Here is a 14,227-nt window from a genome sequence, read left to right on the forward strand (position 1 = left end):
TGTGTGTGTGTGTGTGTGTGTGTGTGTGTGTGTGTGTGTGTGTGTGTATCTGTTTGTCTGTCTGTCTGTGGGGGGCCTTGACCAGCCTGCCACTGAGGCCCAAGTGCCCACCTCAGATGTGGGTCAGAGCCAGAGTACCTCCCATCCTGCAGGAGTGTGGGGTGGGGGTGGGGAGCTCAGCAGGGTGGAACCAGGTGCCCTCCTGGCTCCCTCCCAGCCTCTGCCTGTGACTGAGCCTGAGAAGTTGTTTGGCAGAGTTGGGATTTCTTTTTCCAGTTCTCATTACATAGCCCTTATTTGGCACTGGACTCTTCAAGGTGCCATGGGGGCATTTGAATCTTGGGGTGGTGGTGCCTGAGTGTCCCTCCCCCACCTGTGCCCTTCTATGCCCTCATAGGGGATGCTGGAAGTGTCCGCCTGGAAGGCTGTGCATCACACACGGAGATGCTGCAACTCCCACTGACAATTTTCCTCTGTCTCTTACACATTCTTATCTCATCCCTCCCAGGAGTGATATGTTAGGAGCTGATTGACTGTGGTTTGGGATAGTCTGGGACTCGGAAAGGAGTTCTGGCAACCTGGCCCATGGGGGAGGGAGTTCAAGCTGGAGTCGCTGTCCTCAGCAGCACCAGCAAGCCAAGTCTGAGAGCCGCAGCTGCTGGTGTGTCTCCTTGGAGCTGGGGGCCCTTTTCTGGTGCTCCCCATGGACTGTCCTAGTCCCCAACCTGAGCCTGCTTCCACAATGCTGGACACTCCTTGCTTCAGAGTGCTGGCTTATAGCAGCCTCCACTACATTGACATGGCCATTGAGTCTGGTCTGCCCTCCAATGCTATTTGTTTAATTTTTAATCGAATGAGGTCCATGAACAGATTGTGTAGAGTCTGGTGGGCTGGTGTTCCTATAAAGAAGAGATGAATGGTGCCAGCCATCAGGGCAGAGAAGGGAAAGAAAACAAGTGAGCCAGGCAGGGAGTACCCCCTTAATAATCAATTGTTGAATGAATGAGTGAATCTGTAAGGCAAGGGGAGAGACAGGCCTGGTCAGACTTGGGGGTGCAGACAATGGTCACCTGAGACTCTGGGTAGAGCCTCTACTGGGGCCAGGCTGAACGGAGAGGCGGTGAGTCTAGGGGAACGAGCATCTCCTCAATGATATAGGGCTCTGAGTGTCTGCTTCTTCAAGGTCCGGGTTGGTCTGGGCCAGAGGTGGGGCTCGAACCCAGGCTGGCTCTCTTCAGTTCTCCTCACAGTCTCTTCTGCTTACAGACGCAGCCCTTGTCAGGGGAGACAGCAATCCCAGAGATGGAGAAAGGCCTGTAAGAGAAACCACCTTCTTCCTGACCACACCCCCTCCCCCACACCTTCTTCATCTCCCTTATCCTCACAACAATCAGGAGAGGGAGGTGGGACAGGCAGCATTGTCCTACTTTACAGACGAGAGGAGGTGATGTACAGAATCCATTTTAGAGCCAGTAGGGATCTTAGGGCCTTCTAGTCCAATTCCTCCATTTTACTTGTGAGGAAACTGAGTCACACAGGGTCTCAAGGTCAGTAAGGGGCAGAATCTCCCTGGACTCCTGGTCTTCTGAGTCTCAGTCCAGACTTCTTGGTGCTGGCAAACAGGCTCCTTTGACAGATCTTTACCTGAATCAGGGATGTTAAAAATAAAGGTGTGTTTTAGCTCCTTGGCCCAGATTTCTGGGGAAGTCCTGGCTTTGCAGCTGACTCCTTTTCTTTCCACCTGGGGATGTAATAAGAATCAAAGGGTTGATGCAGGAACAATCTTTTAAGTTCTTGGCAGGAGAGTGTCCAGAAACCCAGGGTCAAGGGGAAGAGAATCAGTTGATGGGCACAGCAAGTCAGCTTTGTGGAATGCCCAAAATGGCTCTCACTACCCATGCCCTAAAGTGTCCTTACCTGTTTTAAAGAACCTTAGGACTCTCCTTACACATAGAGCCTTGTGTTGGTCATGTGTTGGTCAAACCCTGCTTCCACCCCAGGGTCAAACTACTCGCCTGGAAATTCAAATGGACTTTGAGGATTGCCTGCTGGCAAATCTGGAGAGTCCTAAGTGAGTATTGAGGAAGATATGTCTTCCAACCCTGCCCCAAAGGGCAGTGGGAGAAGCTGGGGCTTTGCTTCAGAAAAACCCTAGCCAGAGTGACAGTCGACTGCAGCTCCCCTAGGGGTGCCCTAAATTCCGGATGTTCATTTGCCCTGTAGGAATTTCTGCCTCTTTTACTGAGCAGCTTTCCCTCCCCTTCCCTATCATCAGGTCCCCAGACTTTCCCAGAGCTCCAAAGAAAAAATACTGGTACCTGGAGGGGCATCCTCACTCCAACTTCTTGACAATTCCATTGGGATGATAGTGGGAGAGAGTTCAAGGAGAGATCCTAGGACCCAAAGCCCCAAGAAGGGAGAGAGCCAGGACCCAGCCCTTCTAGGCTGTCAGTAAGGAGGCTAGCTATGGAGGGGACCCGGGGAGGGAAGCCTGTTGGCCAGCTCCCCCTTTTAAACTAAGGAATCTTGGCTAACTTCAAATTGCCAGCAGGGAAAGCAGGCCTGTGGATGAGTAGCGACCACCCTCTCGGTCACCTTTTGGGCTAGTAATGAAATGCCAGGTCTTTTCCACTTCTTCAGCCACCCTGGGAGTGGAGTCCTGAGTAGTCTCATCATCATGCTGTCCTCAGCATGGATCTCATCTGTCTACACCTGGTCTAGTCTGGCTGCTCTCCCCTTCCCACTGCCTCCTTCATTTGTACCCTGAAAATTAGCTGGGTGGTTGGCATGTTAGAGTCCAGAGAGGGGATGCTCAGTACCTTTTATGAAGAAGATAACAGGCTATAAAAAGCTTGGCTCATCTTTCCATTATCCAGCTGTTTACTGTTCTCCCAGTTTCATCCTTAAATGCCCTTGGCCAGATTTTGCTTAATTGGCATTCTCAGCAAGCTGGATGCTACTTGTAATGCCTCGCTGTCTTTCTCTGTAAGATTTGACAAATAAATTTATATTCTCAACTGGTGCTGCCCAAGGTTGCCATGTTTCTCCACTTGGCAAATGAATTAAAAGAACTTGACCTCACCAGTCATCCAGGAAAAACCAAGTGGATGAAGAATGTGTTGTTCAGAAGAGGATCTGTATGTACAGGGACAATTTATAGAGCCCATCCATCCATCAATCCCCCAAAAAGGATTAAGTGGAGTTTTGAGCCAGGCACTTTGCTGGGTGCTGAGGAAACACATACAGAGAGTGAAACAATCCCCCCCCCCACTCTCTCTCTGTCCTTCTATCTATCATCCATCTGTCTGCCTGTCTCTGCCTATCTCTCTTTCTACCCATCCTTCCATCCTTCTATCAATCCATCCATCTTTCTCTTTATCTGTCATCTATCTTTCTATCTATCCAACGTTCTGTTCATCTTTCTATACATTTTTATCTATCATCTACCTTTATTTATTGTTCATCTGTCTTTCCTCTCTCCATTTATCTATCTATTGATCTTCCCTGTCTGTCTGTCTATTGATCCTTCTGTCCATCTATCCATCCATCTTTCTGTCTGTCTACCTATCCTTTGTCTATCTATTCTCTTGTCCATCTATTTATCTGTCCATCTGTCCAGCTGCTTGACCTTTGGGAACTCTTTTAATACCCCTTCCCAGATCTGCCTCAAAACAAAGGTACATTGCTATAGTGCCTCTTTTCTCTGAACCATGTTGGATGTCTCTCAATTGAAGTTGAAGGTCATTCAAAGGGCACGGGAAAAGTGTGAGCAGGTTTCGGCTCATTACACACAAGGAATTATGAAAAATGTCATCACATAAACATGTGAGGAGGGAAGAGGAAGTGCTGGCTGTGGTGTCCAAGAGGGAAAGAGAACTTGTGGATAGGCAGCCTGTGTAGTATTCTCCCTTGGCATCTTGAGGATGCCAAGAGAAATTGGAGAAAGCCCTGGGCACACTGGGTCCACCCTCTTTGATAGTCTCATGAGAGGACATGGGCAATATCAGGCAGGGTGGACAGACCCAAGTGGGCTGCAGTCTGCATCAGGGAGGGAAACACATCAAGTCATTGATTGGATGATAGAGTCTGGGAGCCCTGTTAATCTCCACTGGACAGTCTGGTTTTTATTTGCTGGCTCTCTATCACTGCCCTCCACTTTTCAGCTAGGTACCCTGGGGTAGAGTTCCAATGTGTCCACCCTTCTTACAGCTCTTGCCTGTCTCTGAGTTCATCCTGGCTTCAGGGGGCTCTTCTCCTGGCTGTCCCCAGGCCCTCTTTTCAGGCCTCTCTTGTCCTCAAATAAAATTCTCTGGGCCCTCCTCCTGAAGCTACCATCCATTGTCCATTCACCACTGATTTTCTAGAAAACACCCTCTGTCCAGCCTCCATGCTTCCACCTGTGCCCTGATCACTAACCCTTGACCCTTCTCTCCCCTTCACTGAGAGTCCTCCCTCAGGTCACATAGGTCTCTGAATCACCAGATACACCCCCAGCCTCCATTCTCATCCTCTCTGTGTGCCAATAGTGCCCCCTTCTCCTGGATCATGTCGTGACTGTGCTCTCCTGACTCTCCAATTCCTCCTTCTCAGTCCCTTTGCTGGATCTCTATCCAGGTCCCACTCCTTGTAATTGTGGGTAGGCTCCAAGGCTCTTTTTTGAGTCCTCTCTTCTTTCCTCTCTGTAATACTTGGTGACGTCATCAGCTCCTATGGATTGAGTCACTATCTCTATGTAGATGACGCCCTTACCTAGGTATCCAGCCCTGGTCTCTCCCCTGAGCTCCAGTCCTGGATCAACAACTACCAGTTGGATGTTCCCAGCTACATGTCTCAGAACAAGAACTCGTCCTCTTCCCTCCCTGCTGAGCCCAGGCCTTTTCCAAACATCTGTTTCTCTTAAGGACATTGCCATCATCCTCGTCATCAGGTTTACAACCCTACTTTGGCTAGATGACCCTGGACTTGAAATCAGGAAGATCTGAGTTCAAATTCAGCCTAAGACATGTATTTAATTTAAACACTTCTATTTAAATTTTTTAATTCTAAATTCTATCTCTCTCTCCCTCTCTCCCAACCCCCCTTAGACAGTAACAATCAAATATAGGCTATACATATGTAATTATGTAAAACATTTCCATATTAGTCATTTTGTACAAGAATACTCAAATAAAAGAAAAAAGAAAGTTAAAAATAGCATCCTTCAGTGTGTATTCAATCAATATCAGTTCTTTCTCTGGAGCCAAATAGTCTGCTTCATCATTAAACTTTTGGTATTGTCTTGGATCATTTTATTGCAGAGAATAGCTAAGTCATTGGCTTGTTCATCAAACAATATTGCTGTGATTGTGTACAACATTCTCCTGGTTCTGCTCGCTTCACTTTGCATCAGTTCATGTAAGCTTTCCAGGTTTTTCTGAAATTATCCTGCTTGTCATTTTTTAGAGCATTATAATGGAATATTATAATCATGTACTATAGCTTGTTTAGTCATTCCAAATTGATGAACATCCCTTTGATTTCCAATTCCTAGCCACCACAAAAAGAGTTGTTATAAATATTTTTGCACCTAAAGGTCCTTTTTGTCTTTTTTTGAATGTCATAGTTCTAAATTGCTCTCCAGAATAGTTGAATCAGTTCACAACTCCACCAACAGTGCATTAGTGTCCCAGTTTTCTTACATCCCCTCCAACATCCAACATTTCCCTTTATTGTCATATTGGCCACTGACAGGTGTGAGGTGGTACCTCAGAGTTGTTTTAATCTGCATTCTCTGATCAATAGTGATTTAGAGCATTTTTTTCATGTGACTGTAGATATCTTTGATTTCTTTTTCTGAAAAACTGCTTGTTCTTATCTTTTGGCCATTTATCAATTGGGGAATGACTTGTATTTTTATAAATTTGATTCCATTCTCCATATATTTGAGAAATGAGGCCTCTATCAGATATACTTGCTGCAAATTTTTCTTCAGTTTTCTGCTTTCCTTATAATTTTGGCTGCATTGGCTTTGTTTGCACAAAAACTTAAATTTTATATAATAAAAATGATCTGTTTTACATTTGGCGATATTCTCTATATCTTCTTTGGTCCTAAATTCTTCCTTTATCCATAAACCTGACAGATCAACTATTCCATGCTCTCTTAATTTGCTTATGGTATCATACTTTATGTGTAAATCATGTGCCTATTTTGACCTTATCTTGGTAAACAGTGTGAGATGTCGGTCCATGCCTAGTTTCTGCTCTACTGTTTTCCAGTATTTCTAGCAGTTTTTGTTCCAAAAGCTAGGATCTTTGGGTTTATCATATATTAAATTATTGTGGTCATTTACTATAATGTAATTTATACCAAATCTATTCCACTGACCCACCACTCTATTTCATTCCTTATAGAATACCAGATTGTTTTGATATCTACCACTTTATAATTATAGTTTAGCCTCAGACATTTGGCTGTGAGGTGATAAGTCAATTAAACTCCTCTAGCCTCAGCTTTCTCATCTATGAGATGGGCTTCCAAATATCACCCAGCCCCCATTGTGGTGGGGATAAAATGAGATCATATCTGTACCATTTGAAAACCCCACAATGCTGTCTAAATGCTAGCTCTCATTATTAATGATCATTACTCTCTTTTCTCTCAACCTCAGCATCTAACCAACTGCCAAGACTTACTGAATCTAATTCCCCACTGTCTCTTGGCCACTGCCCTCTCATCCCCTCTCCTCTGGATGACTGTAGTAGCCTAGATGGCTTTTCCACTTTTTAATCTGTCCTCTACACTGCTACCATATCTGACCCTCTCACTATTCTGCTCAAACCCCCTCAGTGGGTCTCAATCACTCAAGGGTAAGTTGCTGAGGACATTCAGCTTTGGGGACCTTCTGGAAAGAATCCTTTCAGTTCAAGAGCCACAGAGTGTTGGGTTGGGACCTTACAGTGTTAGAGTCTGCCCTGAAGGGTCTATCAGTCAGGTCCCAGAGCAGGGAGGAAGAGGTGCATTGCTCCCCTTGGTTCCTTCCTGTCTCTTCTCTTTCACCTCAGGAACTATGGCCCACCAGGGCTTTTACAGTGACCCCCTTTCTTCCACTGTCTATCCTGGCATCCCAGCCCTCTCCAGCCTCATAGTCCCACTCCAACATTCCATGAGCCTTCTTATCCCCCTCGCTTTCCTTCAGATTGTTGTCTTCCACCCTCCCCTGTGAAGTACACCCCAGATGTCCCCTTCTTTCTGAGGCCATCCCTGAGAGCTCTTTGGACTTCCTCACACAGCTCACCTCTTGGTCCTCATAGCCTGTGATTGTATGCTAGGCATGGTTTCTGCTTATGTCTGCTCTTGTGTAGACCATGAGCTCCCTGAGGGCAGGCTCAGGGTGGTCTTATAAAGACTTTGTGGCTCTCCCTGCTGAGAGGCCTGCCCTGGCCCACTGGGATGGAATGGGCAAGGACTGGGAAGCCCCTAGAGGGGCCTTCTTCCTCGCCTCTTCCATTTTTAAAAGGTAGAAAATGATTCCACTTACCACTTAGCATTTGTGGTTTGGCGGTTAAAAACCTCTCTGAGCTCAGGCGGCAGGCGGGCAGCTGGTGGGGGTGGGGGGAGAGTCCCCCGCCCCTCCTTGGCTGTGATGCCTGGGAAGTGTGGGGCTGCATCCCATCAGCCTCTGCTTTCTGTGCTGTGGTGTAGTTGGGGAACTGACCCTCATTCTCTGGGTATTTGTTGTCATCAACAGAGAAAAGAAGGGGGAGCCACATACAGGTCATGGTGGTGGCTTGTGCCTATACACCCAGAGTCCTGCTCCCATGACTGCTAGTTGTCTCATCCTGGGAGAGACTTCACCAGGGGTTCCATGGGAGATGGCCCCAAATCTGAGCATGTGAGGTGGGGGTGAGCAGGAAGGGCATCCCAGATGTGGCGGGCAACCAAGTCCCTCCTCCAATCCCAACAGACATCCTGTCACACTGAGAGAGGTAACCTAGCCTTACTCACACCAGTAGATAACTGAGGTACGTTGTTATCTGGCAAATCGATAGGGACTCAATAGTCTGGGGCCTCTGCTCAATGCACGCTTTCTGCTTTCTCTACAAAAGTGGGAGCATCAGAGAAAAGAAATGTCCAATAGAGAGTGAGTGTACCCAGTAGCCAAGGGCATAGAGAGGAAGAGAACAGGACCCTGATGAGTCCAGGGCTCTGGTCCAGAGAAGGCACATGAAGGGTCCTGACAGAATGGGCAGGTGTTATTGCTGAGCCCCCATCAGTGTTGTCTGATACCTCAACACTGGATAAGGCAAAATACTGTCATGGTCTTCAAAGAGAGGAAGAGAACTATGGGCCGATAAGCTTGATTTTGATTCTTAGGAAAACGTCAGGGTTGATTGTAACAGAGACAGCTGCCGAGCAGCAGGTTGGTAAGTGATGATCACCAAGAGCCAGCCCAGCTCCCAAACCAACTGCTCTTTGGGAGGGATTTCTAAACTAGTCAGTCGGAGGAATGCTAGGGGCACCTAGTCCACAAAGACTTTTTTGGTAAAGTTTGTCCCATTAGAAAAGGTGGTGCTGTGTGGGCTCCATAATAGCACAATTAGATTTAGCTACAGTAGCTTAGACTCAAGGAGCAGACACAAATGGTTTGATGTCGACAGAGCAGAAGACCTCCAGAGGAACAGTGTAGGTCCCAGGGATCCAGCTGCCCTGGGCCCTGTACTGTCCACATGTTCACCTGTGACTTGGATAAAGGCATAGGAGATGAAGTGAGCACCGTAGATGAGAGTCAAATCCAAAGAGTTCTTTATAGCCTAGAACACTGAACTGAGTCCAATCAGTTGGAGTCCAAAAGGGACAGAAGTTTTTATTTAAAGTTTTGAGTTTCAAATTCTGTCCTTCCTTCTCCCCGCCCTCCCCAAGACAGTAAGCAGTCTGATATAGGTTATACATGTGCAGTTAAGTAAAACATTTCCATATTAGTCATTTTGTATTCAATCAATATCAGCCCTCTCTGGGGATGGAGAGCCTGCTTTGTCATTGTCTTTTGGAATCGTCTTGGATCATTGCATGGTTAAGAATAGCTCAGTCATTCACAGTTGATCATTGTTACAATGTTGCTGTTACTGTGTACAATGTTCTCCTGGTTTTGTTCACTTTGTATCAGTTCATATAAGTCTTTCCAGGTTTTTTATAAAAATCACCCTGCTTGTCATGTTTATAGCACAGGAATATTCCATCACAATTGTATACCACAGCTTGTTTAGCCATTCCCCAACTGGGCATCCCCTTGATTTCTAATTCTTAGCCACTATAAAAAGAGCTACTTTAAATATTTTTGTGCAAATAGGTCCTTTTCCCTTTTTTTGATGTCTTTGGGATATAGACCTAGCAATGTTATTGCTGGACCAAAGGGTATGCACAATTTTGTATCTTGCATTTTTCAGCTAAGGAAACTGAGGCTCAGTGAGTATAAGTTATTGGTCCAAGGTTACCTGGATAACTGACAGAAGGGGATTTGAACCCAGGTTCTCTGGTTCTAGAGCTCATGTTCTTTCCATTATACCAAGGTGCTCCTCACAGAAATGTGTGGCTCACTCAGAAGTTCATCTGAGGAAGAGCTGGGAGTTTTAATTGACTTCAAACTCTTTATGAATCAGCAGCGTGAAATGTTGGCCAAAAGAGCCAGTGCAATTTTGGGCTGCCCTGAGGGACAAGAGCTTCTATAAATGAGGGGTGGTGTCCCCTGTGTAATATTGCCTGGTGAGACACTGGTATGTTTGGGTGGGGGGACCTCAGTTTGAGAGGCCATCCAGAGGAGGAAGACCAGGATGGTGAAGGGCCTACAGTCCATTCTCTAGGAGAACCTCTTGAAAAAAAAATAGGGATATTTAGCTTGGAAGAATGAGAATTACCTTCATTTGTAGTTATTGTCATTTGGATGAGAGGCTAGGCTTGCTCTGCTGCCAAGAGGCTGAGCTGGTGTCAGTAAGAGCCGTCCTATGGCACGGGTGGCCATGGAGAGCTTCTCAAACAGAGGTCATGGGGGGGGCAGTCACTAAGTATTGTTTTCAAATATGGATGAGACTGGGCGACTGCCAAAGCCCACCTTAATGTGTGATGACAGGTACAGGTAGACCCTGCTGTTCCTGGGCAGGGCTGTGGGGGTGAGGAGTGGCTCATGGGGACTTGTCAGAGACAAGAGCAAAAGAGGAGAAAACAGGCTGATCTCACAGGTGGGAGATTTGGTTAAAAGAGAGAAGAGAGAATTTGGGGCCAATGGCCTCGATTTTCTCCTTTGTGTGTGTAGGCAATCAGGGTTAAGTGACTTGCCCCGGGTCACACAGCTAGTAAGTGTGTAAGGCCTCATTTGAACTCAGGTCCTCCTGACTCCAGGGTTGGTGTTGGGTTAGAGTTAGGGTGAGCACTCTATCCACTGTGCCACCTAGCTTCTTGCATTTTCTCCAAAAAGTGTGAGGTGAGATATTCCACTGTGAGAAAGTGGGAGATGTGAGGAGGGAAGGGAAGCTTTAGAGAAGCCTCTCTGGGGTCCTAAGAGACAGTAAATCGGGGCAGACTAGAAGGATGGGGAAGGAAGAACACAGCATTTATTAAGAACCTACTACGCGCCAAGCCCTTTAAAATATGATCTCACACAGTCTTCACAACCACCCTGAGAGGTGGGGGATATTATTGCCATTGTGTAGTTGAAGGAATAGAGGCGGACAGAGGTGAAGGGGCTAGCCTGGGGTCACACAGCTCCTAAGAGTCTGAGTCTGGATTTGAACTAGGGTCTTCCTACCTCCATCTCTGTGCTCTGTGTACTATGGCGGGCAGGGAGGGTCCAGCGGAGACATGATCATGTCCCTTTGTAGCAGAGCCATCCAGTCCAGTTGTGACTTCCTCCATCATTGGGTCAGCAGCACTGAGGAGAAGGGAAGATGGTGGTAGGTGGAGGTGAGTTTGACAAAGTATCTGTAAAGGATGGCATGTGGTTGAACTAGTTAACTTTGGGTCAAGAAAAGTGAGGCCAGATCAGGGGAAGGGGGTCTTCTGGGCCACAGGAAGGTCAGAATGACCCATATCTCTAGGGCTGGGGGCTTCACAGGATGGGGATTAACCAATCACTGGGCATCTATGAGGCACTTACTATGCGCAGGGCTTCCTGCTAGATGTGGTGGAGATGGAGAAAGGCAAAAGCAATCCCTGCTCTCAGGGGACTCACAGTCCAATGCAGGAGACACCATTTACACACTAGGGACACAGAGGATGGAAGGGGACCCCAGAAGGAAAGGCATGAGCAGCTGGGAACCCCAGCCAAAGTCTCCTCACAGGAGGCACAGTTTGACCTGAGCTTTGACAGAAATGAGGGGTTCTGAAAATGGGGGCAAGGAAGGAATGCCTTCCAGGCATGGAGAGCAGTCAGTGCAAAGGTGCAGAAATGGGAGATGAAGAATCACATGTGAGAAACAGTAAGTAGGCTGTGTGGCTGGACTGGTCAGTGGCATCCAAGACTTCAGAGAGACCAAGAAGGATGAGGATTGGGAAGAGACCATCCGATCTGGCAATTGAGAGATCACTGGTGACTCTGGAGCAGCAGCTTCAGCTGACCAAAGAGGTCAGAAGCCAGACAGGAGCTGATGGGGATGGCCTTCTCAAGTTTAGCCATAGAGGAGAAGAGAAGTGTGGGGTGATATCTAATGGGATGGCAGGATCAGTGAGGGATGTTTTTAGTACTGGGGATCTTATAGATATGGAAGCCATTCGGCCCAGAGATAGGGCAGTGACCTCACCAAGGTCACACGGGCAGAAAGTAGCCACACTGGGTCTAGCACTTGGAGTAAGTGCTATGTTCCCAGACCTCATTTTGGGGGACATTGAGACTTCCTAGGACATATGTCAATTTATAGACCCCCTGAGCGATGTTGGTTCAGGGGAGAGCCCTGCTTCTGGAATTGGAGGACCCCAGGTCAAGTACCATCTCTACTAGGCTGAGAGACCCTGGACAAGTCACTAAGCCTCCCTGAAGAACAGAAATCAAAACCTGCTGGCCTCTGAGGTCCCAGGGTCCTGTGATTCCATGACCTAGAATTGATCTAGGCCACCCCTCATCCTAGAGAATCATGCTTACAGCAGAGGAAAGGGATGCACACAGCAGTCAGTATGAATGGGGAAGGGGAAGTAATGAGCATTTATTAAGCCCTTCTGACATGCCAGGCACTATGGTGCTATATGGTCTGACTTGATTGATCTTCACAACTCTGGGAGGCAGGGGCTGTTCTCATCCCCATTTGAACACTTGAGGAAACTGAGGCAGACAGTGGCCAAGTGACAGTGAGCGTCTGCTTAGAGGTGCCCAGCATACAGCAGGCACTCAACAGGGGGTGATGGAATCGCATTGAATTGACTCCAGCCCTCTGGACACCTGAAGGTCCTCCAGGTGTGGTCTGTTAAAGTGACAGGGGCGGAGAATGTCCCTCCTGTGTCCACCTTCGAGGCAGGCAGCATGACCTGGCAGCTCCCAGCTGGGGACGACCTTCAGAACTTCTCAGAGCCTTCTGGAGCCACCACAATCACAGATCCAAATCGTCTAGAGCTGCATGGCTCTTGAAATTTCCCAAGCTTTCCAGAAATGGGGAGAGGAGCTCACTTCATTTTAGGGTGGCTTTGACTTCTTCTCTAATCAGGACCCATGATTTTATGGGTATAAGGATCTCCCCAGTGAGGAAAGCCCCTCCACCGATGCAGGTCGCTACCTGCTTCAGGATCTGAGGAGCTAGGTCGCCCAGACACCAGGCTTTGGTGGAAGAACCTGAGCCCAGGACTTCCTGACTTGGCCAGGGCTCTGAGCCAGACACCTCCTTCCCACTGGTATTTTACTCTTGCCTGACCACTCTGATCTGTGTCACTGTCCCCCCAAACACAGCATTCCAGAGATTCCCAGCAGTGTGAGCAGGGGAGATGCCTGCCCTCAGGAGGGGAGCAGATCCAGTGCCCAGCCCGAGGAGCCGGGATGGATCCCTCCCGACTGAAGAAGACCAGTTCTGAAGAGGAGGAGGACGAGGAGGAGGAGGAAGGCTACATCATCCCTCCCAAGAAGACCTCGAAACTCGAAATGGTCCCTAATCTCAGGAGAAGCAACAGCGGCCGCTCCAAAAGCAAGAGGCCCCAATACGCTTTTGGCAACAATGAGAAGGTGCGATCCTTCCCCTACCCCATCCTCTCTCCTGCCCCCTTCCCCTTCCCTTCCCACTCCCAAAGCACCCCCTGCACTTTCAGGCCATCTCTATCTCTTTCCCAGTGATACAGAACTCAGCCTGCCAGTCTTCTGCCGGTCTCATTCATCTCTTCATTCACTCGCTGATTATTGGTGATTTCATTAGACCATCCTGGCCCAGCCCTGTCCCTCTGTTCCCCTCCTCTTGCCCTGTCCTGTCTTCCCTATGGGATGGTGACCAACCAAAGGCCAGGGAAGTGCGCATGAGTATGAGTGGCCCCTGCTGAAGCCAGCAGTCAAAGGGAAACTCTAGCAGCCAGAGCTATACAAGGAGAGTAGTGCTTGAGGGTAGCATGGTGAGGTGGCTGGAGTGAGGGTCCAACCTTGGCAGCTGTGTGACCCAAGGCACATCACTCAGTCCCTTGGAGTCTCAGTTAACACATCTGTAAAATGGGGGTAATGATGCTTTCATGCCCTGCCTCCCAGGAGTCACTTTATAGGCCTTAGGAAGCAGCAGAAATGGGAGATTCCCTTGGCCGGGTGACAAGTGGCCCAGAGAGACTTTTTCTTTGGGACTAGCTCTGAGGGCTTGTGGGGAGAATGGGCTCAGTTGGTCTCAGGGCTTTGGAAACCCACAGGTGTGAGGCTCGAAGCTCTGGTCCTCCTTTGGTTCATCTGGGATGGAGACCTGGCCAGGAGGGAGGGCTCTGCCTGCTATCATCCCACACTGTGTGTGATGGAGATGCTGGAAGCACTCTCACACTGCTCCCCCCCACCATGACCCTTTGCTCTTCTTCTTCCCAGGAGAACCTCAGCTCGTGGATTCCCGAGAACATTAAGAAGAAGGAGTGTGTGTATTTTGTCGAAAGTTCCAAGACATCAGACTCTGGGTAGGAAAGATGCTTTGGGTGGCTCTATTCCCAGATCTCTTCCCTGTCTCTCTTCCATTTTGCTGGGAAGCAGTTTGTGAAGAGGCAGCCCTCAATGAATGGCTAAGGAGGCTTCTCCTGGGGTGGACAGAGAAGGCAGCAA

The 14,227-nt window shown here is 48.1% G+C and overlaps 1 protein-coding gene across 1 annotated transcript in view; it reads left to right on the plus strand.

Annotated features, from left to right (window-relative positions):
- Positions 1-12,893: 12,893 nt before the first annotated feature.
- Positions 12,894-14,227, plus strand: part of TRPM2 (transient receptor potential cation channel subfamily M member 2) — a 43,320-nt gene continuing 41,986 nt past the window's right edge. Inside the window, exons 1-2 of the mRNA XM_069100285.1 lie at positions 12,894-13,174; positions 14,000-14,085. Coding sequence (XP_068956386.1) covers positions 12,992-13,174; positions 14,000-14,085 — 269 coding nt within the window. The 5' untranslated portion in view covers positions 12,894-12,991. The remainder of the gene's footprint in view (positions 13,175-13,999; positions 14,086-14,227) is intronic.

This window comes from Petaurus breviceps, unplaced genomic scaffold, assembly GCF_028583685.1.
Source record: "Petaurus breviceps papuanus isolate PSGF00001 unplaced genomic scaffold, PetGlider_PUasm1.0 387, whole genome shotgun sequence".
In the NCBI taxonomy this organism is placed as follows: domain Eukaryota; kingdom Metazoa; phylum Chordata; class Mammalia; order Diprotodontia; family Petauridae; genus Petaurus; species Petaurus breviceps.